Here is a 24,658-nt window from a genome sequence, read left to right as displayed (position 1 = left end):
CGTAAATACAGTAATTACTACGTAGCATTACTGTGCATTGAACTACTTTTTCTGTCAAATTTGTTGTATAACATGATGTTTTGGTGCTTAATTTGTAAAATCATAACCTAATTTAATGTTTAATAGGCTTTTCCTTAATCTCTCCTTATTATCCAACATATTCGCTTATCCAACATTCTGCCGGCCCGTTTATGTTGGATAAGTGAGACTCTACTGTATTATTATTCTATTATTCTAAGCACAGCGCCACCGGAGTCCCCAGTGGCTCAGTGGATTAAAGCCTCGTGACTTGAAGGTTGGGTTTCTGACCTGAAGGCTGCCAGGTTCTAATCCAACCCAGGGAGAGCAGGGATGAGCTCCCTCTGTCAGCTCCAGCTCCATGCTGGGACATGAGAGAAGCCTCCCACAAGGATGGTCAAAACATCAAAACATCCAGGCAGCGTCCCCTGGGCAATGTCCTTGCAGATAGCCAATTCTCTCACACCAGAAGCGACTTGCAGTTTCTCAAGTTGAGACTGACATGGGGGGAAAAAAGCACAGCTGGGAGTGATTTGAGTATGGAGGACTAGATGACCTTTGGGGCCCCTTCTAAAAAGTGGAGAAGGGCAGCACCTTCTCCTGTCTTTCTTGTCCAAGGAGACAGTCGGCTCATTCTGTCTGCAAAACGGACTGTCAGATTGTGGAAGAGAAGATCAACTCTGGAAGATCCTGTCAATTTGCTTCCCTGTAATCTTGACAGCAAGGCAGATTGCACTCCTAAAACATATTCTGTGACAGCGCCAAATCCATCGACCTGGGAGGATTTTCAACTTTAAAAAAATTATCCTTGTTGTCTCCCCCTCCCATTCTTCTCAACACAGAAGGGCTCCCCTGGGGGCATCTAGTCCAACCCCACGACAGGTAGAAATCCCACAACACCTGGAAGGTGTCTATGTTAAAGGGTGCCTTGATATTGTTGAATTATTAATGCAGGGTGGCTGTGAGTTTTCCGGGCTGACTGGCCATGTTCCAGAAGCATTCCCTCCTGATGTTTCGCCCACATTTATGGCAGGCATCCTCAGAGGTTGTGAGGTCTCTTGGAAAACTATGCTAGTGGGGTTTATGTATCTGTGGAATGATGTCCAGGGTGGGAGAAAGAAATAACGCTTGTCTGCTTGAGGAAAGTGTGAATGTTGCCGTTGGCCACCTTCATTAGCATTGAATGGCCTTGCAGCTTCAAAGCCTGGCTGATTCCTGCCTGAGGGAATCCTTTGTTGGGAGAAATAAGTCTTGTTGGGAGACAAAAGTTATTTCTCGCACCCTGGACATCATTCCACAGGTATATAAAGTTTCCAAAAGACCTCGCAACCTCTAAGGATGCCTGCCATAGATGTGGGCGAAACGTCAGGAGAGAATGCTTCTGTGGAACATGGCCAGACAGCCCAGAAAACTCACATGATTCCGGACATCAAAGCCTCCGACAACACATTATTAATGCAGTTTGAGATCATTTTAATGGCTGTACCTAAATGCTATGGAATGATGGCAATTGTAGTTTTGCAAGGCCTTTAGCCTTTTCTGCCAAAGAGCGAGGGTGCCTTTGCAAAATATATATAAATCACAAGATTCCACAACAACTAAAGTGGTGTCAAACTGCATTAATTCTCCAATGTAGATGCACCCTGGATCCTTTTGAACTTTGAGTTCATCCTCTGGGCTATCCAGTATCCTTCCGGATTCGGTGTCATCTGTCAATATGATGCGATTGATCAGTTACGTATTTATCCTTCCTTTCTTGTATCGAGTTCAAGGTGGTTTTGTGTGTATTTCAGCTTCTCTTCTCTGCAGGACACCATTAAAAGGGACATTTATTACACTATGTAACAGTATGATTTCTGTTCCTGGGTTATCAATGTTTGGAGAAACTAAGCAAGGAAGGTTTATATATCTGTGGAAGTTCCTGGGTGGGGAGAAGAACTCTGGTCAGTTGGAGGCCAGTGAGAAATCAGCCATAGCAGAGCCCTTGATGGACCAACCTGGACACAGTATATTATTTGAGGACACAGAAATGCTGGACCACTCTAACAACTATCATGTCAGACGACACAGAGAAGCCACAAGAAGCATGTGGACAACTTCAACAAAAAGGAGGAAACCATGAAAATGAACACAATTTGGCTCCCAGTATTAAAAATACTCCAAAATCAGCACAGTAAATAAGGAGCAGCACTCTGAAAACAGAAGAATTCCAGACATGAGTCAATCAGGGGCAGCTAATGACTCTGAACAAAGGATGCCCCCAGGCCAGGAGGTGAAGCTGGCAAGGCTATTTAATGCTAACAAAGGTGAATAATTACAACATTTATGTGTTTTAAATGTAATTTTTTTTATCCTGTATTGTTGTTTTAATTGATATATTATATTACTGTTTTATCTTTTTTATATTGTGATTTGCACTATGTTGTTTATATTTTGTCCTTATGTTGTTTGGGCCGTTGCCCCATGTAAGCCGCCCCGAGTCCCCGCGGGGAGATGGTGCCGGGGTATAAATAAAGTTTTATTATATTATTATCATTAACATTCACACTGGCCTCCAACAGACAAGAGTTTCTTCTCCCCACCCAGGAACTTCCACAGATATATATAAACCTTCCTTGCTTAGTTTCTCCATATACCTCACAACCTCTGAGGATGCCTGCCATAGATGTGGGGGAAATGTCAGGAGAGAATGCTTCTGGAACATGGCCAGGCAGCCCGGGAAATATACAACAACCCTGTGATCCTGGCCATGAGCCTTCGACAATATACCTCACAACCTCTGAGGATGCCTGCCATAGATGTGGGCGAAACGTCAGGAGAGAATGCTTCTGGAACATGGCCAGACAGCCCGGGAAATATACAACAACCCTGTGATCCTGGCCATGAGCCTTCGACAATATACCTCACAACCTCTGAGGATGCCTGCCATAGATGTGGGTGAAACGTCAGGAGAGAATGCTTCTGGAACATGACCAGATAGTCCAGGAAATATACAACAACCCTGTGATCCTGGCCATGAGCCTTCGACAATATACCTCACAACCTCTGATGCCTGCCATAGATGTGGGTGAAACGTCAGGAGAGAATGCTTCTGGAACATGACCAGATAGTCCGGGAAATATACAACAACCCTGTGATCCTGGCCATGAGCCTTCGACAATATACCTCACAACCTCTGATGCCTGCCATAGATGTGGGTGAAACGTCAGGAGAGAATGCTTCTGGAACATGACCAGATAGTCCGGGAAATATACAACAACCCTGTGATCCTGGCCATGAGCCTTCGACAATATACCTCACAACCTCTGATGCCTGCCATAGATGTGGGTGAAACGTCAGGAGAGAATGCTTCTGGAACATGACCAGATAGTCCGGGAAATATACAACAACCCTGTGATCCTGGCCATGAGCCTTCGACAACACACAGATAACATGGGATCGGATCCTGGGATGTGTTGTCGAAGGCTTTCATGGCCGGGATCACAGTGTCGTTGTATGTTTTCTGGGCTGTCTGGCCATGTTCCAGAAGCATTCTCTCCTGACGTTTCGCCCACATCTATGGCAGGCATCCTCAGAGGTTGTGAAGTATGGAGAAACTAAGCAAGGAAGGTTTATATATTCAGGGCAAAAGAGCTTGAAAGGACAGATTCTAGGCTCAGTTTCTGGCTCCAGATCCTTTTCCAGGGCAAAAGGCATGTGAGCTGCACATACAGAGAGTGTCAGCAACTGCCACACAAACTGGCAGAGCTCCGGCCAAGATTTGCAAAGGAAGCGGGAGAGAAAGGCGCCCCAAAGCAAGCAAAGAGGGAGGGTAAGGCCCAGCTGCCACTTGCCACACATTCAAACCCCTCTTTCACCTCCCGTGCGGACGCTCTGCTTCTGGAGCAGGTTTCCAAGCCACTTCGGCCCGGAGTCTGAGCCTCTCCAAATAAACTCATAAACAGGAAGTGCAAGTTTCCAGGCAAACCCTGAACGTGGAAATCAGAACTGTAACAAGATAGCCACATTCATATCAACAACAACAATAAGAAAAAAAACTTTCTTTACATACCACTCCATCTCCTCGAGAAGACTCATAAAAAAACACTATACAACAAAGTTCAGCATAAACAGACACAATAAACAACATCCTAAGACAAAACCAAAACAATTCTATGAAAAATAAACAGACACAGAATTAGAAATCCAACTCAATTTACTCCATCAAGGATTCAAATACCAGTAAACAAGACTTCAAGGTAGATATGGTGGCACAGTGTGTTAAAGCATTGAGCTGCTGAACCTGCGAATCAAAAGGTCCCAGGTTCAAATCCCGGGAGCGGAGTGAGCACCCGCTGTTGCTCCAGCTTCTGCCAACCTAGCAATTCAAAAACATGTCAATGTGAGTAGATCAATAGGTACTGCTCTGGCGGGAAGGTAACGGCGCTCCATGCAGTCCTGCCAGTGGCCACATGACCTTGGAGGTGTCTATGGACAACGCCGGCTCTTCGGCTTAGAAATGGAGATGAGCACCAACCCCCAGAGTGTGAGTAGATCAATAGGTACTGCTCTGGCGGGAAGGTAACGGCGCTCCATGCAGTCCTGCCAGTGGCCACATGACCTTGGAGGTGTCTATGGACAACGCCGGCTCTTCGGCTTAGAAATGGAGATGAGCACCAACCCCCAGAGTTGGTCACGACTGGACTTAACGTCAGGGGAAAACCTTTACCTTTACTTAAACAACATCATAAGACAAAACCAAAACAATTCTATGAAAAAATACACACAAAATTACAAATCCAACTCAATATATTCCATCAAGGATTCAAATACCAGTAAACAGGACTTCAAGGCAGACATGGTCATTTATAAGGGATAGGTAGGACTTGTGCATCAGAAAATCACACATGTCGGGTGTGTGCCAAGGCATGCTAATAATAATAGTAACAACAACAACAGCAACAAAAACAAATCCAAATAAAAGTCAAGCAAGTCGGCTATGCACTCCTTCCAGAAAGCCAAGGCACACTGATGATGATGATGATGATAATAATAATAACAATAATAATAATAATGTATGAAGAAGAAGAAGAAGAACATGCCCTGGCAGAATATGTAAAGCAAAGTGAAGAACCTGCTTTGATTGAAGTCAAAAATCAGAAACTCCTCAAAGCACAGCAGACAAAAAACCAGTACAAGAAAGCCACACTACAAACTAGAGCTGACAACTGGCACAACAAAACATTGCATGGAAAGTTCCTTGACAAAATTGAAGGAAAAGCTGATAAGGAGAAGACCTGGCTCTGGCTCACGAATGGGACCCTGAAGAAGGAGACAGAAGGCCTGATCCTTGCAGCCCAGGAGCAAGACATCAGAACAAAGGCAATCAAGGCCAAGATCGAAAAATCAGCGGATGACCCAAAATGCAGACTGTGCAAGGAAACCGATGAAACCATGGATCATCTCCTCAGCTGCTGTAAGAAAATCGCACAGACAGACTACAAACAGAGGCACAACCATGTGGCCCAAATGATTCATTGGAACTTATGCCTCAAGTACCACCTCCCAGCAGCAAAGAACTGGTGGGATCACAAACCTGCAAAGGTTGTGGAAAATGAGCACGCAAAGATACTGTGGGACTTCCGAATCCAGACTGACAAAGTTCTGGAACACAATACACCAGACATCACAGTTGTGGAAAAGAACAAGGTTTGGATCATTGATGTTGCCATCCCAGGTGACAGTCGCATTGACGAAAAACAACAGGAAAAACTCAGCCGCTCTCAGGACCTCAAGATTGAACTGCAAAGACTCTGGCAGAAACCAGTGCAGGTGGTCCCGGTGGTGATGGGCACACTGGGTGCAGTGCCAAAAGATCTCAGCCGGCATTTGGAAACAATAGACATTGACAAAATCACGATCTGCCAACTGCAAAAGGCCACCCTGCTGGGATCTGCACGCATCATCCGAAAATACATCACACGGTCCTAGACACTTGGGAAGTGTTCGACTTGTGATTTTGTGAAACGAAACCCAGCATATCTATCTTGTTTGCTGTGTCATACAACGTCGTTGTGTCAATAATAATGTATGAAAGTCTTAAAAATCATGTTAGTTATCTGTTAGTTATCAGGGGGTCCTCCTGAACTCAGCACTGATGCTTGATGCTCAGGTCTCGGCGGTGGCCGGGAGGGTCTTTGAACAGTTAAAGCTTGTGTGCCAGCTGCAACCATATCTCAAGAAGGCTGACTTGGCCACGGTGGTTCACGCCTTGGTTACATCAAGATTGGATTACTGCAATGCACTTTATGTGGGGCTGCCTTTGAAGATGGGCCGGAAACTGCAATTGGTGCAAAGGTCAGCAGCCAGGGGCTAGCCACAAGGAGTGCATGAGGCTTCTATTGAAACAACTTCACTGGCTGCTGAAAGTTTCTGGGCCCAATTCAAAGTGCAGATTATATATATAAAAGGGTAATGACATTTCGGCCTAGGACAAAACAACAAAACTACACAGCCCAGAAACAATAAACTTGGCAGCACAACCCCTCATCCATGCCTCTACGTTCATACAACAAAAATAAAATAAAAATAAAATCCTAATTAGAGGGAGAGGAATAATTGTTTTTATCCAATTGCTGCCAATTAGAAGGCTAAGCTCCGCCCACTTGGTCTCCTAGCAACCAACTCAGCCGAGGGGACAGGCAGATTTAGGCCTCACTTAGGCTTCTTCCACAGATTATCTAATTTGCCCTGGATTATATGGCAGTGTAGACTCAAGGCCCTTCCACACAGCTATATAACCCATTTATAATCTTATATTATCTGCTTTGAACTGGATTATCTTGACTCCACACTGCCATATAATCCACTTCAGTGTGCAGTCGGGACACAACTAGGACTTAACATCAGGAGAAAACCTTTACCCTTTACCTTAACTACCACCAATTCCTCAATACTTTATTTCCCATGCCACCATACCTTGCCACAGCAACACGTGGCCGGGCACAGCTAGTGACCTATAAAGCACTAAAACAGTGGTTCTCAATGGCAGTGGGCCATGAGAACAAAAATCTGGTCCACAAACCTCCTTACTCTTTATTTTTTAAAATTAATTTTATTCCACTCCTTTCTGCAGAGCTGACCATTGCCTTGGATAGACCACATCAGCTCTAGATTATTAAATATGGTTTTCTGTGGGCGAGCAGATGGTGACTACTGGACGGTAATATGTTCTGTATCAGAAACGAGAGCTGATGTTGTCAGCTCTTGAAAGCTATAGGACTCAAGCAGGCTCACACAGGCAGTTCCGTGGAAACGCTTTATTGAGGACCTTCTTTACAAGATGAAAACGAAGCTAGAACTGACGTATTCCCGCCAAACCCTGAGTATATCTACCTCCTACCTTCCCCACTCCCCACATTCATATGTATCTGTTATACAGTCCTTTCCCAGGCTTGAGAAACCAGAGCTGGCCATAAAACCCATCCCTGACCATATGGCTCTTATCATTTAGATCAGGGGTCCCCAAACTAAGGCCCGGGGGCCGGATGCGGCCCTCCGAGGTCATTTACCTGGCCCCCGCCCTCAGTTTTATAATATAATATATTGTATATACATATACTTTTGATAATAATATTATAATGTAATAAACACTAATAATAATACCATATAATAATATTAATTATATATTCTATATTACATATAATATTACTAATAATATTACAGTATAGTGGTATAGTTCAATATAGTGATATATAATGCTAATATTGTGCTATGCTAATAATATAATATATTGTATGTACATATAATTTGTAAGCCACTCTGAGTCTCCTTTGGAGTGAGAAGGGTGTGATACAAATGTAGTAAATAAATGCAGTAAATAAATCATAAATAAATTTTAGACTTAGGCTCACTCAAAGTCTGAAATGACTTGAAGGCACACAACAACAACAACAACAACAACAACAACAACAACCCTAATTAACTTGACTATCTCATTGGCCAGAAGCAGGAGCACACTTCCCATTGAAATCCTAATAAATGTATGTTGGTTAAAATTGTTTTTATTTTTAAATATTGTATTGTTCTTTCATTGTTGTTGTTGTTGTTGTTGTTTTTGCACTACAAATAAGACATATGCAGTGTGCATAGGAATTTGTTTGTAATTTTTTTTCAAATGATAATCCGGCCCCTCAACAGTCTGAAGGATTGTGGACCGGCCCTCGGCTTAAAAAGTTTGAGGACCCCCGATTTAGATTATCTCCCACCCACGACCCACCCCCATTGCTCTGGCAGGATGTGGAGAGTACAGTTGTTATGAATGCTGGGCTTTCACATCCTGACAGATGTGGCCTATCCAATGCAATTTTCTGAATCAGCACCCCAAATAACTGAATCTAAAGTTGAACAAAAACTGATTCATAGGATCCTTGAATTGGAAGAAACCTCATGGGCCATCCAGTCCAACCCCTTGCCAAGAAGCAGGAAATCGCATTCAAAGCACCCCCGACAGATGGCCATCCAGCCTCTGCTTAACCCTTTTGGTACTAATGTTGGAGAGTGGTCCCTGGTCAAAAAAAGGTTGGGAACCACTGTCCTAAACGGTTCTGGTCCTGTTTATCTTTGCGACCGCATCTCTCCCTACAAACCGGCATGAGCTCTAAGATCCTCCGGGAAGGTTTTTCTCTCGCTCCCGCCTCCGTCACAAACACAGTTGTTGCGGACAAGAGCGAGGGCCTTCTCGGTGGTGGCCCCCCGGTTCTGGAAATCTCTCCCCAGAGAAATCAAATTAGTCCCCATCTCGGCCACGTTCCATAAAGACTTGAAAACAAGGATGTTTCTATGTGCCTTTGAACACCAGTTTAGCTGAAACAATCTCTACCCAGTCCTAATTTATTTATTGCTCCGGTTTCCATCACTTTACCCCCAGTCCTGCCTTTTGCACAAGCCCTGTTCTTCCCTTCATTTGCAATTCTCAATAGGCCCACTTTTGGTTCTGTGATGCTGACTGATGTATTTTATGATGTTTTTATTGCCTTGTTTTGAATTGTTTCAATTATGCTAATTTTGTAATGTGTTCTAATTCTGTACCGTGTATTCTTTGTTGACTGGGCTTGGTCCCCATGTAATTTCTCTTTCAGGAGATGGAGGCGGGTTATAAGAATAACATCATTATTATTATCATTATTATTATTATTATTATTATTATTATTATTATTATTATTATTATCGGAATACGAATAATAATAGGAATATTCACAGTCCAAATAAAAGTCACACAAGTCAACTCTGTGCCCTTTCCAACCAGCTAAGGGATGCAAACAACAACAACAACAACAGCAAAATAATATACGAACTCTTAAAAAGTCATGCAAGTCTTCTGTGCCTCTCCCAGCAATCCAAAGCATGGGAATAATAATAGTAATGATAATAATAACAATAACAACAATATATCCAAATAAAAAGTCAAGCAAGTTGGCTGTGTGGCCCTTCCAGCAAACCAAGAAATGCAAATAAAAATAAATAATAATAATAATAATAATACTATGAAAGCTTTAAAAAGCCATGCAAGTCTTCTGTGCCTCTCCCAGGAATCCAAAGCATGAGAATAATAATAACAGTAATAATAATAATAAGAATAACAACAATGTATCCAAATAAAAAGTCAAGCAAGTCGGCTGTGTTCTTGCAAACCAAGGCTTGCAAATACAGTAGAGTCTCACTTATCCAAGCTAAACGGGCCAGCAGAAGCTTGGATAAGCGAATATCTTGGATAATAAGGAGGGATTAAGGAAAAGCCTATTACACATCAAATTAGGTTATGATTTTACAAATTAAGCACCAAAACATCATGTTATACAACAAATTTGACAGAAGAAGCAGTTCAATACGCAGTAATGCTACGTAGTAATTACTGTATTTATGAATTTAGCACCAAAATATCACGATATATTGAAAACATTGACTACAAAAATGGCTTGGATTATCCAGAGGCTTGGATAAGCGAGGCTTGGATAAGTGAGACTCTACTGTAATAATAATAATATGAAAGGCTTAAAAAGTCATGCAAGTCATCTGTGCCTCTCCTAGCAATTCAAAGCATGGAAATAATAATAATAATAACAACAACAACCATAACAACAATATATCCAAATAAAAAGTCAAGCAAGTCGGTTTCCTTCCAGCAAACCAAGGCATGCAAATAACAACAACAACAACAACAACAACAATAATAATAGGAAAGTCTTAAAAAGCCATGCAAGCCGTCTGTGACTCTCCTAGCAATCCAAAGCATGGAAATGATTAAGGGTCTGGAGAACAAGCCCTATGAGGAGAGGCTTAAAGAGCTGGGCATGTTTAGCCTGCAGAAGAGAAGGCTGAGAGGAGACATGATAGCCAGGTACAAATATGTGAGGGGAAGTCATAGGGAGGAGGGAGCAAGCTTGTTTTCTGCTGCCCTGCAGACTAGGACACGGAACAATGGCTTCAAACTACAGGAAAGGAGATTCCACCTGAACATCAGGAAGAACTTCCTCACTGTGAGAAGGGCTGTTCGACAGTGGAACTCTCTCCCCCGGGCCGTGGTGGAGGCTCCTTCTTTGGAGGCTTTTAAGCAGAGGCTGGATGGCCATCTGTCGGGGGTGCTTTGAATGCGATTTCCTGCTTCTTAGCGGGGGGTTGGACTAGATGGCCCTTGAGGTCTCTTCCAACTCTACTATTCTATGATTCTATGAAATAATAATAATAATAATAATAACAACAATGTATCCAAATAAAAAGTCAAGCAAGTTGGCTGTGTTCCAGCAAACCAATACAACTGCCAGCAGAGTGTCTGCTGTGAACTTATCTTGTTGTATTTCAAATAATAATAATAATAAGAAGAAGAAGAAGAAGAAGAAGAAAGTATTAAAAAGCCATGCAAGCCTTCTGTGCCTCTCCCAGCAAGCCAAAACATGGGAAAAACAACAATAACAACAACAACAACAATGTATCCAAATAAAAAGTCAAGCAAGTCGGCTGTGTTCCAGCAAACCAAGGCATGCAAATAATAATAATAATAATAATAATAATAATAATAATAATAAGAAAGTATTAAAAAGCCATGCAAGCCTTCTGTGCCTCTCCCAGGAATCCAAAGCATGAGAATAATAATAACAGTAATAATAATAATAAGAATAACAACAATGTATCCAAATAAAAAGTCAAGCAAGTCGGCTGTGTTCCAGCAAACCAAGGCATGCAAATAATAATAATAATAATAATAATAATAATAATAATAGGAAAGTCTTAAAAAGTCATGGAAGTCCTCTGTGCCTCTCCTAGCAATCCAAAGCATGGGAAAATAATAATAATAGTAACAATAATAACAATAACAACAATGTATCCAACTAAAAAGTCAAGCAAGTCGGCTGTGTTCCAGCAAACCAAGGCATGCAAATAATAATAATAATAATAATAATAATAATAATAATAATAATAATAATAATAGGAAAGTCTTAAAAAGTCATGGAAGTCCTCTGTGCCTCTCCTAGCAATCCAAAGCATGGGAAAATAATAATAATAGTAACAATAATAACAATAACAACAATGTATCCAACTAAAAAGTCAAGCAAGTCGGCTGTGTTCCAGCAAACCAAGGCATGCAAATAATAGTAATAATAATAATAATAATAATATGAAAGTCTTAAAAAGCCATGCAAGCCATCTGTGCCTCTCCTAGAAATCCCAAGTTTGGGACTAATACTCTAATAGCAATATTCGGTCCAAACAAAAGTCATGCAAGTCGGGTCTGTGCCCTTTCCGACAAGCTAAGGCATGCGAATAATGATAATATTATCATGTGAAAGTCTAAAGAAGTCGCACAAGTTGCCTGCGCCTGTCTCTCCCAGCAACCCAAAGGCTAAGAATAATAATAGGAATATTTACAATCCGAATAAAAGTCCTGCCAGTGGGCTCTGTCTGTGCCCTTTCTAGCCCTGCCAAGGCGTGGGAAGACGGATCACAACCAGGTCGGGAAATGGGCCAAGGGGCCCGAGGGGGTCCCAAACCGTGCCCTCCACCCCAGGGACACGAAACTCACCCTGTTTTCCTGCAAAGGTCACCCGAGGCGAAGAGGAAGAGGAGGAGGAGGAGGAGGAGGAGGAGGAAGAGGCTCCGGCCCGAGGCGCTTTCTGCAAACCCGTCTCCTCTCCTCGCCTTGCCTCCAGTTTCTGCTTCTGCTTGTGTTGCTCTTCAGGTGTGAAAGGGAGGGGAAGAGGTTGGCAAAGAGCTGGGAAAAGGACTCTGGGAGTTGTAGTTCGCCCAGGCGGAGGGAGGGGTCCCAGCCTTTTGGGTCTCCTCCTCCTTCCTCCCTTCTTTCTTTCCTTCTTTCTTTCCTTCTTTCTTTCTCCCTCCAGCGGCGGATCCGAGGAAGGAGAGCAGAGCGAATTCCACCCAGAAAGAAAGCACTTTCATGGCAGGGTGAATTCTGGTTCCTATTGGAAGGAAGTCCTTTCTGAACGAACCCTGGAAGGAGACCCCCCAGAGGTCATCCAGCCCACCCCCTTTCTTTCTTTCTTTCTGCCTTGCAGAATTTAGAATCAGACAAAAGAGATGTGTTGTCGAAGGCTTTCATGGCCGGGATCACAGGGTTGTTGTATGTCTTTCGGGCTGTGTGGCCATGTTCCAGAAGCATTCTCTCCTGACGTTTCGCCCACATCTATGGCAGGCATCCTCAGAGGTTGTGAGGTATGGAGAAAACTAAGCAAAGAGGTTAATATATATCTGTGGAAAGTCTAGGGTGAGAGAGGTCAGTGTGAATGTGTAGTTAATCACTTTAATTAGCATTGAAAAGCTTATCTGCTGTCTTCTTCCTGCCTCTGGGGCATCCTTTGTTTAGAGTCGTTAACTGCCCTAGGTTGATTCATGTCTGGAAATCCTCTGTTTTCAGAGTATTGCTTTTTATTTACTGTTCTGATTCTTGAGTTTTTTAATACTGGTAGCCAGATTTTGTTCATTTTCATGGTTTCTTCCTTTCTGTTGAAGTTGTCCACATGCTTGTGGATTTCAATGGCTTCTCTGTGTAGTCTGACATGATAGTTGTTAGAATGGTCCAGCATTTTTGTGTTCTCAAATAGTATTCTGTGTCCAGGCTGGTTCATCAAATGCTCTGCTATGGCTGATTTCTCTGGTTGAATTAGTCTGCAGTGCCTTTCATGTTCTTTGACTCTTGTTTGGGCAATGCTGCGTTTGGTGGTCCCTATGTAGACTTGTCCACAGCTGCATGGGATACGGTAGACTCCTGCAGAAGAGAGAGGATCCCTCTTGTCCTTCGCTGACCGTAGCATTGGTTGGATTTTCTTTGTGGGTCTGTAGATAGTTTGTAGGTTGTGCTTCTTCATCACTTTGCCTATGCGGTCAGTAGTTCCCTTGATGTATGGTAAGAACTAAAGAGAATGGGGAAAATACACAGACCAATTAGCCCCAACCCTTTTGAGTTTTAGAAAAGCCTTAAAAACATATCTATTAGGATTCTCCAACCTACCCCCGGGCTCAAACGAAGAAAAAATAGTGACATACTTAACAACAGCGGCCAGAATTACCTATGGAAGATACTGGAGACAGAAAGAAATCCCCAGCGAAACAGAATGGTTAATCAAAGTTGCAGAGATAAAAAAAATTCGGATAGACTAACTTTTTTATTGGCTAAACAGCGGGGAAATCCAAGAAAAGAAACAAATTGGCAACAAGTAGACAACTATATAAATAGAAAGGAGAAAAATAAAAATAAGGAATAAGTAAATAAGAAAATAAGATATCATATCAAGGTAAACGATAATAGAACACCAGGTAAACATAGTAATATAAAATATATAGATAAGTTGAAAGGCAGAAACAGATAGCTAGGTAAGAACACACCTGCATACTAAGAAGTAGGAGAAAATGAAAGGAAACGAATGAAGAAAAGAAGAAGGCAGCAAAGGAAAAGCACCTCGCCGGGAAAGCTGGGAAGCCCCAGATGTTTTTTTGTTTTTTTTTAACTTTTTAATTTTTATTTTTTTTGTTTTTTTTCATATTTCATTTTTTTTCTTTCCTTCTTCTCTCTTCCCCCCCCCCCCCCCCATCTTGTTCTTTTTTAATCCATCTTGGATGTTTATTCCTTCTTTTCCTTTTTTTTTCTTTCTTTTTTCTCTCTTTTCTCCTATACCCTTCACTTATCGATTTTATCATACTGTATGAAAATTTTCAATAAAGATTATTTAAAAAAAAAAAAAGAAAAGCCTTAAAAACATGGCTTTGTGCCCAGGCTTTTAATGAATAAATGATAAAGACGACCCAGATTGTTATATGGATAAAGTTGGAGGATATTGGACGAACGGATTTTAAACACGTTTTACGTTTTATATTTTATACTGTATTTAATTGGTTGTATTTTTTATATGTTGTTGTTTTTTAATGATGTATCGGCATCGAATTGTTGCCAATTGTACGCCGCCCTGAGTCCCTCCGGGTGAGAAGGGCGGGATAGAAATATTTGAAATAAATAAATAAATAGATAGATAGATAAGATCTCACCAATATTCCCAGTGAATATGCAGTGGAGGTGAAGAATGGATTACAGGGACTAGATTGAATAAATATAGTCCCAGAAGAACTATGGACAGAAGTCCACAACATTGTTCAGGAGGCAGCAACAAAGTACGTCCCAAAGAAAAAGAAAACCAAGAAGGCAAGGTGGTTGTCTGCTGAGACACTGGAAGGAGCCCAAGAAAGAAGGAATCATAGAATCATAGAATCATAGAATCATAGAATAGTAGAGTTGGAAGAGACCACATGGGCCATCTAGTCCAACCCCCCGCTAAGAAGCAGGAAATCGCATTCAAAGCACTCCCGACAGATGGCCATCCAGCCTCTGCTTAAAAGCCTCCAAGGAAGGAGCCTCCACCACGGCCCTGGGGAGAGAGTTCCACTGTCGAACAGCCCTTCTCACAGTGAGGAAGTTCTTCCTGATGTTCAGGTGGAATCTCCTTCCTTTCCTGTAGTTTGAAGCCCTTGTTCCCTTGCGTCCTAGTCTGCAGGGCAGCAGAAAACAAGCTCCCTCCCTCCTCCCTATGACTTCGCTTCACGTATTTGTACATGGCTATCATGTCTCCTCTCAGCCTTCTCTTTTGGAGGCTAAACATGCCCAGCTCTTTAAGCCGCTCCTCATAGGGCTTGTTCTCCAGACCCTTAATCATTTTAGTCGCCCTCCTCTGGACGCTTTCCAGCTTGTCAACATCTCCCTTCATCTGCGGTGCCCAAAATTGGACACAGTATTCCAGGTGTGGTCTGACCAAGGCAGAATAGAGGGGGAGCATAACTTCCCTGGATCTAGACGCTATTCCCCTATTGATGCAGGCCAGAATCCCGTTGGCTTTTTTAGCTGCCGCATCACATTGTAGGCTCATGTTCATCTTCCTCCCCACGAGGACTCCAAGGTCTTTTTCGCACACACTGCTGTCAAGCCAGGCATCGTCCCCCATTCTGTATCTTTGATTTCCATTTTTTCTGCCGAAGTGAAGTATCTTGCATTTGTCCCTGTTGAACTTCATTGTGTTAGTTTCGGCCCATCTCTCTAGTCTGTCAAGATCGTTTTGAATTCTGCTCCTGTCTTCTGGAGTGTTAGCTATCCCTCCCAGTTTTGTGTCGTCTGCAAACTTGATGATCGTGCCTTCTAACCCTTCGTCTAAGTCGTTAATAAAGATGTTGAACAGAACCGGGCCCAGGACGGAGCCCTGCTTGTGGCACTCCGCTCGTGACTTCTTTCCAAGATGAAGACGACGCATTGGTGAGAATCACCCTTTGGGTTCGTTCGCTTAGCCAATTACAGATCCACCTCACCGTAGTTTTGTCTACGGCGAAAGGAAACAGCGATAAGGGGAGATACGCCCAATTAAATGCACAATTCCAGAGGCTGCTCACTGGAGGGAAGGAGATGAGAGGCAGCATAGAAGTGGCCATAGATTCATATCCTGGGATATAAGGCATGGTAGATTCAGCCTCATTAGACCGCAAACTGAACATAAGCCAGCGGTGTGATGCAGCTCAAAGTGTTTCTGGGTGGTGTGAGTTTTCCAGACTGTATGGAACAGGGGTCCCCAAACTTTTTAAGCCGAGGGCCGGTCCACAATCCTTCAGACTGTTGAGGGACCGGATTATCATTTGAAAAAAAAATACAAACAAATTCCGCTGCACACTGCACATGTTTTATTTGTAGTGCAAAAACAACAACAACAACAATGAAAGAACAATACAATATTTAAAAATAAAAACAATTTTAACCAACATACATTGATCAGGATTTCAATGGGAAGTGTGCTCCTGCTTCTGGCCAATGAGATAGTCAAGTTAATTAGGGTTGTTGTTGTTGTTGTTGTTGTTGTTGTGTGCCTTCAAGTCATTTCAGACTTTGGGCGAGCCTAAGTCTAAAATGTATTTATTTATTATTTATTTATTTACTGCATTTATTTACTACATTTGTATCACACCCTTCTCACCCCAAAGGGGACTCAGAGTGGCTTACAAATTATATGAACATACAATCTATATATATAAAAGAGTGATGGCATCATGGCGACCCACAAAACAACAAAACTACAGGCCCTCCAACCTCGAAATTTGACAACACAACCCATCATCCACGCCTCTAGGTTGATACAACAAAAAGAAAAGAAAAATAAAGTCCTAATTAGAGAGAGAGGAATAATTGCTTTTATCCAATTGCTGCCAGTTAGAAGGCTAAGCTCCTCCAACTTGGTATCTCCTAGCAACCCAATAAAAAATAATAAAAAAACACTAAAAAATTAATACAATAAAATACTATAATAACAGAAAATAACTAAAAATAATACAAGAAAATAATAAAATATAATAAATAAAAATATAACTTACAATAAAATTAATAAAAAATGCAAATAAAGTCAAATAAAAATTACACAACAATTTTTAACCATTACCACCACCACTTTGCCACAGCAACGCATGGCCGGGCACAGCTAGTATATTATATTATTAGCATAGCACAATATTAGCATTATATATTACTTTATTGAACTATACCACTATACTGTAATATTATTAGTAATGTTATATGTAATATAGAATATATAATTAATATTATTATATGGTATTACTATTAGTGTTATATTGTATTACATTATAATATTATTATCAATATTATATGTATATACAATATATTATATTATAAAACTGAGGGCGGGGGCCGGGTAAATGTCCTCGGAGGGCCGCATCCGGCCCCCGGGCCTTAGTTTTGGGACCCCTGGTATGGAAAATATATATTGTAAATACTTGTAATATTGATAATAATATGATAATGTAATACAATATTATATTAATAATAATGTAATATAATAATATTAATTATATATTAAATGTAATATTACTAATAATATTACCATATAAATGTAATAAATAAATAAATAAATATGTCCTTGTTCCAGAAGCATTCTCTCCTGACATTTCTCCCACACCTATGGAAGGCATCCTCAGAGGTTTTGAGGTATATTGGAGAGCTGCAAGGCTTTTCAATGCTAATCTGGGGATTAGCTGCAACATTCACACTTTCCTCCAACAGACAAGAGTTCTTTCTCTCTCCCACCCTGGACATTATTCCACAGATATCTAAACCCCACTTGCCTAGTTTCCAATAAACCTCACAACCTCTGAGGATGCCTGCCATAGATGTGGGCGAAACGTCAGGAGAGAATGCTGGAATATGGCCAGACAGCCCAGAAAACTCACAGCAACCTAGTGATTCTGGCCGTGAAAGCCTTCAACAACACAATGTGATTCTCTCAGACCTCTAAGTTGCTTTCAATACCAATGACCATGTTATCCTTTTGAACCATCTCATGGGAATGGGACTGGGAGGCACTGTGTTCCAGTGGTTCTGGTTCTTTCCAGAGGGTCCGGTCCAAGAGGTGTTGTTGGGGGACTCCTGCTTGACCCCATGGCCTTTGTCCCATGGGATCCCACAGGGTTCAGTCCTGTCCCCCATGTTGCTTAACATCTACATGTTACCGCTGGGAGAGATCATCTGGAGTGTTGGAGTTTGGTGCAACCTGTATGCAGATGACACCAAACTCTACTACCCTGTTTCCCCGAAAATAAGACATCCTCAGAAAATAAGACCTAGTAGAGATTTTGCTGAATTGCTAAATATAAGGCCTCCCCTGAAAGTAAGACCTAGCAAAGTTTTTGTTTGGAAGCATGCTCGCCGAACAGAACACCAGAGCATGCGGGATTGGTAAATGTATATACCATAGAGCAGGGGTCCCCAAACTAAGGCCCGGGGGCCGGATGCGGCCCTCCAAGGTCATTTATCTGGCCCCCGCCCTCAGTTTTGTAATATAATATTTTAATATCAGTTTTAATAATATAATATATTGTATATACATATAATATTGATAATAATCTTACGTTATACAATATAATACTAATAGGAATAAAGTAAAGGTTTCCCCTGATGTTAAGTCCAGTCATGTCTGGGGGTTGGTGCTCATCTCCATTTCTTAGCCAAAGAGCCGGTGTTGTCCGTAGATATCTCCAAGGTCATGTGGCCGGCATGACTGCATGGAGCGCCGTTACCTTCCCGCCGAAGTGGTACCTATTGATCTACTCACTTTGGCGTGTTTTCGAACTGCTAGGTTGGCAGGAGCTGGAGCTAACAGCGGGCGCTCCTGCCGTTCCCGGAGTTTGAACCTGGGACCTTTCAGTCTGCAAGTTCAGCAGCTCAGCGCTTTAACGCACTTCGCCACCGGGGCTCCTTACTAATAGTAATACCATATAATAATATTAATTATATGTTATATATTACATATTATATAATAGTATAATGGTATAGTTCAATATAGTAATATATAATGCTAATATTGTGTTATGCTAATAATATATTGTATGTAAATACAGCTGCTTTGAGTCCCCTTCGGGGTGAGAAGGGTGGGATATAAATGTAGTAAATAAATGCAGTAAATAAATAATTAATTTTAGACTTAGGCTCGGCCAAAGTCTGACATGACTTGAAGGCACACAACAACAACAACAACAACAATCCTAATTAACTTGATTAAAATTGTTTTCATTTTTAAATATTGTATTGTTCTTTCATTGTTGTTGTTGCTGCACTACAAATAAGACATGTGCAGTATGCATAGGAATTTGTTTGCATTTTTTTTCAAATGATAATTCGTCCCCTCAATAGTCTGAAGGATTGTGGACCGGCCCCCTGCTTAAAAAGTTTGGGGACCCCTGCCATAGAGTCTTGTACATGGAAATAATGGTAATAACAAGAAATTCTTGATAGGATTCGCAGTTTGTCTGGTTATGCTGGTTTGTGATGACAACTATTGTATAGTATATAATATTTGTTCATTTTTTTTGTTCAACAATTTATTTATTTATTTATTTATTTATTTATTTATTTATTTGCTACATTTATATCTTGCCCTTCTCACCCTGAAGGGGACTCAGAGCGGCTTACAAATTAAATTTGCATACAATATTATATTATTAGCATAGTACAATACTGGTAATAAATTACTATATTGTACTGTATCAATATATTGTAATATTATTAGTAATATTACATGTAAAATATATAATTAATGTTATATTGTTTTGTTAGTATTATATTGTATTACAATATAATAATATGAATATTATATGTATACTAGCTGTGCCCAGCCACGCGTTGCTGTGGCAAAGTCTGGTGGTATGGGAAATAAAGTATTGAGGAATTCGTGGTAGTTAAGGTAAAGGGTCCCCTGGGCTGAGTGGGTTGCTAGGGGACCAAGTGAACAGAGCTTAGCCTTCAAACTGGCAGCAATTGGATAAAAACAATTATTCCTCTCCCTCTAATTAGGACTTTATTTTTCTTTTCTTTTTGTTGTATCAACTAGAGGCATGGATGAGGGGTTGTGCTGTCAACTTTCGAGTTTGTGGGGTGTTTACTTCTGTTGTTTTGTCCGCTGCCGTGATGCCATTACTCTTTTATATATATAGATATAATATGTTATAAGCAAAAATTAATATAAGACACTGTCATATTTTCGGGGAAACACGGTAGTTTCCATCAAATTCCACGAATGCCGTTCTGACCCAGAAAAGACCGGCTTGGACTGAACTGGACTTTGGCCTGGGGTCAGTGCCGCCAGGAAGCTTAAATATTTTCACATCTTTACTCTGGATGTTTCCCTTCGAACTAATCAGCAGAGCAAGGTCCATCTCACCAGACATTAAACATTGACTCAGCCGACATTCCTGCCTCCAGCCAAGGCAAGAAGAATACGAAGAAGAGGCCCTTCTCCCCGTGTTTTTACCCAGAGCTCTGGAATGGTGACATTATGGACTGCAGTCCCCAGAATCCCCTTGTCAGCACTACCAACAGAGAGGGGATTATGGGTGCTGTCATTGCAAAAAAGAATCACTTCTCAAGAGCTGTTTAGAAGGTTTGAACCCCATGAATATTAAAAACATGGGGTGCAAATCAGAAGCAAGGGAAGCTATATCTACACTATATAGCCAACAGCATTTTGATGCCACTTTAAATGGCACTGTGCCATACTATAGAACTCTGGGATTTCTATGAGGGTTGAATGAAAAGTAATGCCTCCACCTTCGTAACTCCTCAACAGATGTCAGTCCTGGTCTGTGGCAGGTCCTGGCTTGTTCAGGAGACTCTCCTCTACAGTTCCATTTGGTGGGAAAGCCTTAGCATTGAATGGTTGTGTTGTTAAAGTGCAAAGTGCAAAGTATGGAACACTGCGCAGACGGTCCTTTGACAGCAACCACCGAGTTTCAAAAGGTTGGCAGGCATCCTCAGAAGTTGTGAGGTCTGTTGGAAACGAAGCAAGTGGGGTTGATATATCTGTGCAACATTCACACTTGCTTCAAGCAGACAAGTGCTCTTTCTCCCACCCTGGACAGGTATATACAAGTATATATTAGCCCCACTTGCCTAGTTTCCAACAGACCACACAACTTCTGAGGATGCCTGCCACAGATGTGGGTGAAACATCAGGAGAGAATGCTTCTGGAACATGGCCAGACAGCCCAGAAAACATGATGTGGGCAAAGTCTGGGGTTGATGGGTTTCCATGGTTGTACAAGGGTAGAATGAAAAGTAATGCCTCCACCTTCGTAACCCCTCAACAGATGGCAGTCCTGGTCTGCGGCAGGTCCTGGCTTATTCAATAGACTCTCCTCTACAGTTCCACTTGGTGGGAAGCCTTAGCATTGAACAGTTGTGTTGTTAAAGTGTGAAGTATGGAACCCTGCGTAGACGGTCAGTCAATGCGACTTAAGCAACGTGCAGTCACTGAATTCTTGACAGCAAAAGGTGTCACCCCAAAGGAGATTCATCAGTGAATGCAAGCTGTTTATGGGGATTGTGAGTCCTGTGCACTGTTGGGTGAGTAAGTTTAAAGACGTTGAGGTGGGAACATCTGCTGTCAAGAATTCAATGACTGCACGTTGCTTAAGTCGCATTGACCGACCATAAATACTTCACACTTTAACACAACTGTTCAATGCTAAGCTTCCTGCCAAATGGAACTGTAGAGGAGAGTCTCCTGAACAAGCCAGGACCTGTCGCAGACCAGGACTGCCATCTGTTGGGGAGTTACGAAGGTGGAGGCATTACTTTTCATTCAACCTTTGTAATCCAATCAGCTGGGATCTTCTGGCTGAGGAAACAATGGGTGCTGAAACACCTTGAAAGGGTTCCCAAGGAAGGGCAACAATGATGAAACTGATAATTTGGCAACTTTTGAGAGGTTGGGGATGACTTCATTGTTGGGTAGGACAGTTCATTGTTGTCCAGGAAGGATGGCTATTTGGGATTGTGACAACTGCCTGAAGGAATGATGGAATTGGCCCCATGTCCTCCTTGGGAGTGCTTGTGTCGCGGTGTATCTTGAGGAAAGCTCACTCCTGAATGCCAGATGGTGGGACCCATTTTCCTCGAGGGTCTTGGGGTCCCGGTTCTCGAGAACAAACCCTGCGAAGGAAGGCCTTCTTCAGCCCAAGGAAAGCAGAGAGGCGGTGCTATAAGTCACCAGCGGCGATTTTAATGCCAGCCTGTCTCGGCTCTTTGCTACCAGTAATGGGGGATCGGGTATGACTCTGACGTGAACTCGGGGTGGATGACGTAGGTGTCCCTCAGGGCCCCTCCGGCCCTCTTGAAATGGCTCGTGTCCCACCTGTAAGGGGAGGAAGACAGACAAAGCCTCATCAGGAGAGGACACCTGTAGAAGAGACCCCAAGCAAGGGTCACCCAGTCCAGCCCAACAGATGTCCATCCAATGTACTCCAATGTATCAGCATGTTCCACTGCAAACATCTCTTCATACCACCAGGAAGTTCTTCCTAACGTTTAGGTAGAATCTCATATGGGGACATCCTTCCCAATATGTAAACCTGGCTCTTGTATCTCTTGTAGCCAATCTTATATTGGCTCTCCTGTCTCAGCCTTCTGTTCTCCAACCTCAACAGACCCAACTCCCGAAGAAGATCCTCAGACGGAGTCAAGATGTCCAGACCTTGGGTCATTTTGGCCATGCTTCTCTGGGCATGTTCCTCATGTTGCAATTGTGCCTTGAATTACAAAGGTCTAAAGCAAGCATGGGCAAACTTTGGCCCTCCAGGTGTTTTGGAGTTCATCTCCCACAATTCCCAAGTTGATGTCCAAAACACCTTGAAGGCTAAAGTTTGCCCATGTCTGTAGATTCCAATCCTGCAAAAAGAGGACTGCTCTCTGGTCCCGACAAAGGTATCAGCCCTGCCTTACAATCCACCTTTCCAACTTTGTTTTAGCGTTCCCTCATTGAACTACAACTCCCAGGAGCCCATTGCATTGAGTCACGACAGTTAAAGTAGTGTATATAGTGTGGATGCACCCTTGCTCTCTTGCATTTATTTATTTATTTATTTATTTATTTATTTATTTATTTCCAACATTTATATCCCGCCCTTCTCACCTGAAGGGACTCAGGGCGGCGTACAAAATTGGCAACAATTCAATTGCCTACACATAATTAAAACAGCAATAAAAATCCAATAAAACAATTAAAACAATATAAAGATATAAAACATATGATTAAAATCCATTCCTCCAAAATCCTCATGCTGTAGCCGTAAATCAGTAAATTGCATTGACTCCTAATACAAAACATCAAGCTACCTTTTTGGATGACAACTTCCATCTGATTGGGGGATTCTGGGAGCTGTAGTGTCAAATGACCTTTCTAAGTTCCAATCGCAGGTTTCAACGTGAATGGCACTTATCTTGGATGGCATATACCTATATATCAATATAATTTCTGAACTGTGCTTATCTTGGTTAGGATTTATCCGTATGTATATGTATGTGTCTGTGTCTGTGTGTATTCAGTAGTCAACGTGTCCAGTGTCCAAGGCTAGTGCAATGTTTCTCCTGAGAACAGGCTTTGCAGAGATTAAGGGTCCAGGTAAGAGGACAAAGCTCAGTTTAAGCAGGAAGGGAGTAATCTTTACAACGGGAAGGCTTGTTTACAGAAAGGCAGCATCACTGAGATAAGCTGAGTCCGGTGAGTTATCTATCAGACAAGGGCCACTCCATGCAAAGTCACGTTTCCAGTCTGATTTCTGGAGCTAAGTCTCCAGATCTCATGACTGTGGAGAAAATTCAATATTAAAAATGGAAAGCCAAGGAGTTAAAGGGGTTTTTAAAATATGAGATTACTATTATGCCTATAATTTAGGAAGTTGGGGATGCCTAGAATAGAGCAGACTGGGAGGACGCATTATACAGCCATATTTTAGGGCATTTACATTGAATAATTAATGCAGTTTGATACTACCTTGGTTGTCATGGCTCAACCGTGTGCAATATAATAATAATAATAATAATAATAATAATAATAATAATAATAATTAATAAACTTTATTTTTGTATCCTGCCTCCATCTCCCCAAAGGGACTCAGGGCGGCTCACATGGGGACAAGCCCAACAACAACATAAATTAAAACAAAAAAAATCCTGGTAGTTATAGTTTTACAAGGGGTGCATCTACACTATAGAATGAATGTTTGGCACCATCTGAACTGCCATGGCTCAATGCCATGGGATCCTGGGAGTTATAGTTTAGAGAGGCACCAGCACTCTTTAGGGCAGAGAAGTCAAGACTTCGTAAAACTACAACGTCCATGATTCAGTAGCATTGAGCCATAGCAGTTGAAGTGGTGCCAAACTGTGTTTATTCTACAGTGTAGATGCCCCATTTAAAAGATGCCACATAGATGGACTAAGCTTGCTTTCTGCAGCTCCAGAGACATTTGGATTTAAATGGGAAAGAAAAAAGATTCTCCCTAAAGTTTAGGAAAAACTTCTTCTCTGGAATAGAAGATCTCAAAGGGTGTTAGGCTCCCCTTATTTAGTTGGTCATCTCCCAGGAGTGTTCTCGTTGTGGATTTTTGCACAACGGTGTTGGACTAGATGGCCCTTGGGGGTCCCTTCCAACTCTGTGATTCGATGCCTACATTTTGCACCTACTCCACATGCCTCTCCCCATTCTCTTTCCCCATCCATACTTCTCTTCCTGCTTCTACCATCCTGAAGCATATAGACCAAGTATTTTCCTACGGCACT

At 41.9% G+C, this 24,658-nt stretch overlaps 2 protein-coding genes across 4 annotated transcripts in view; both read right to left on the bottom strand.

The window, feature by feature from the left end:
* Positions 1-12,402, bottom strand: part of myorg (myogenesis regulating glycosidase (putative)) — a 35,011-nt gene extending 22,609 nt beyond the window's left edge. The window contains exon 1 of the mRNA XM_003227395.4: positions 12,077-12,402. The gene's annotated coding sequence lies outside the window, so the exon portion shown is untranslated. The remainder of the gene's footprint in view (positions 1-12,076) is intronic.
* Positions 12,403-22,078: 9,676 nt separating this feature from the next.
* spmip6 (sperm microtubule inner protein 6) overlaps positions 22,079-24,658 on the bottom strand; it is a 35,551-nt gene continuing 32,971 nt past the window's right edge. For all 3 annotated transcript variants that reach the window (XM_062972642.1, XM_062972644.1, XM_062972643.1), the window contains one exon: positions 22,079-22,232. In XM_062972642.1, the coding sequence (XP_062828712.1) occupies positions 22,127-22,232 (106 nt within the window). In that variant the 3' untranslated portion in view covers positions 22,079-22,126. The remainder of the gene's footprint in view (positions 22,233-24,658) is intronic.

Source organism: Anolis carolinensis, chromosome 2 (assembly GCF_035594765.1).
Source record: "Anolis carolinensis isolate JA03-04 chromosome 2, rAnoCar3.1.pri, whole genome shotgun sequence".
Classification (NCBI taxonomy): Eukaryota; Metazoa; Chordata; class Lepidosauria; order Squamata; family Dactyloidae; genus Anolis; species Anolis carolinensis.
The sequence above is the reverse complement of the archived record's forward strand: the minus strand, read 5'-3'. Positions and strand labels throughout refer to the sequence as shown.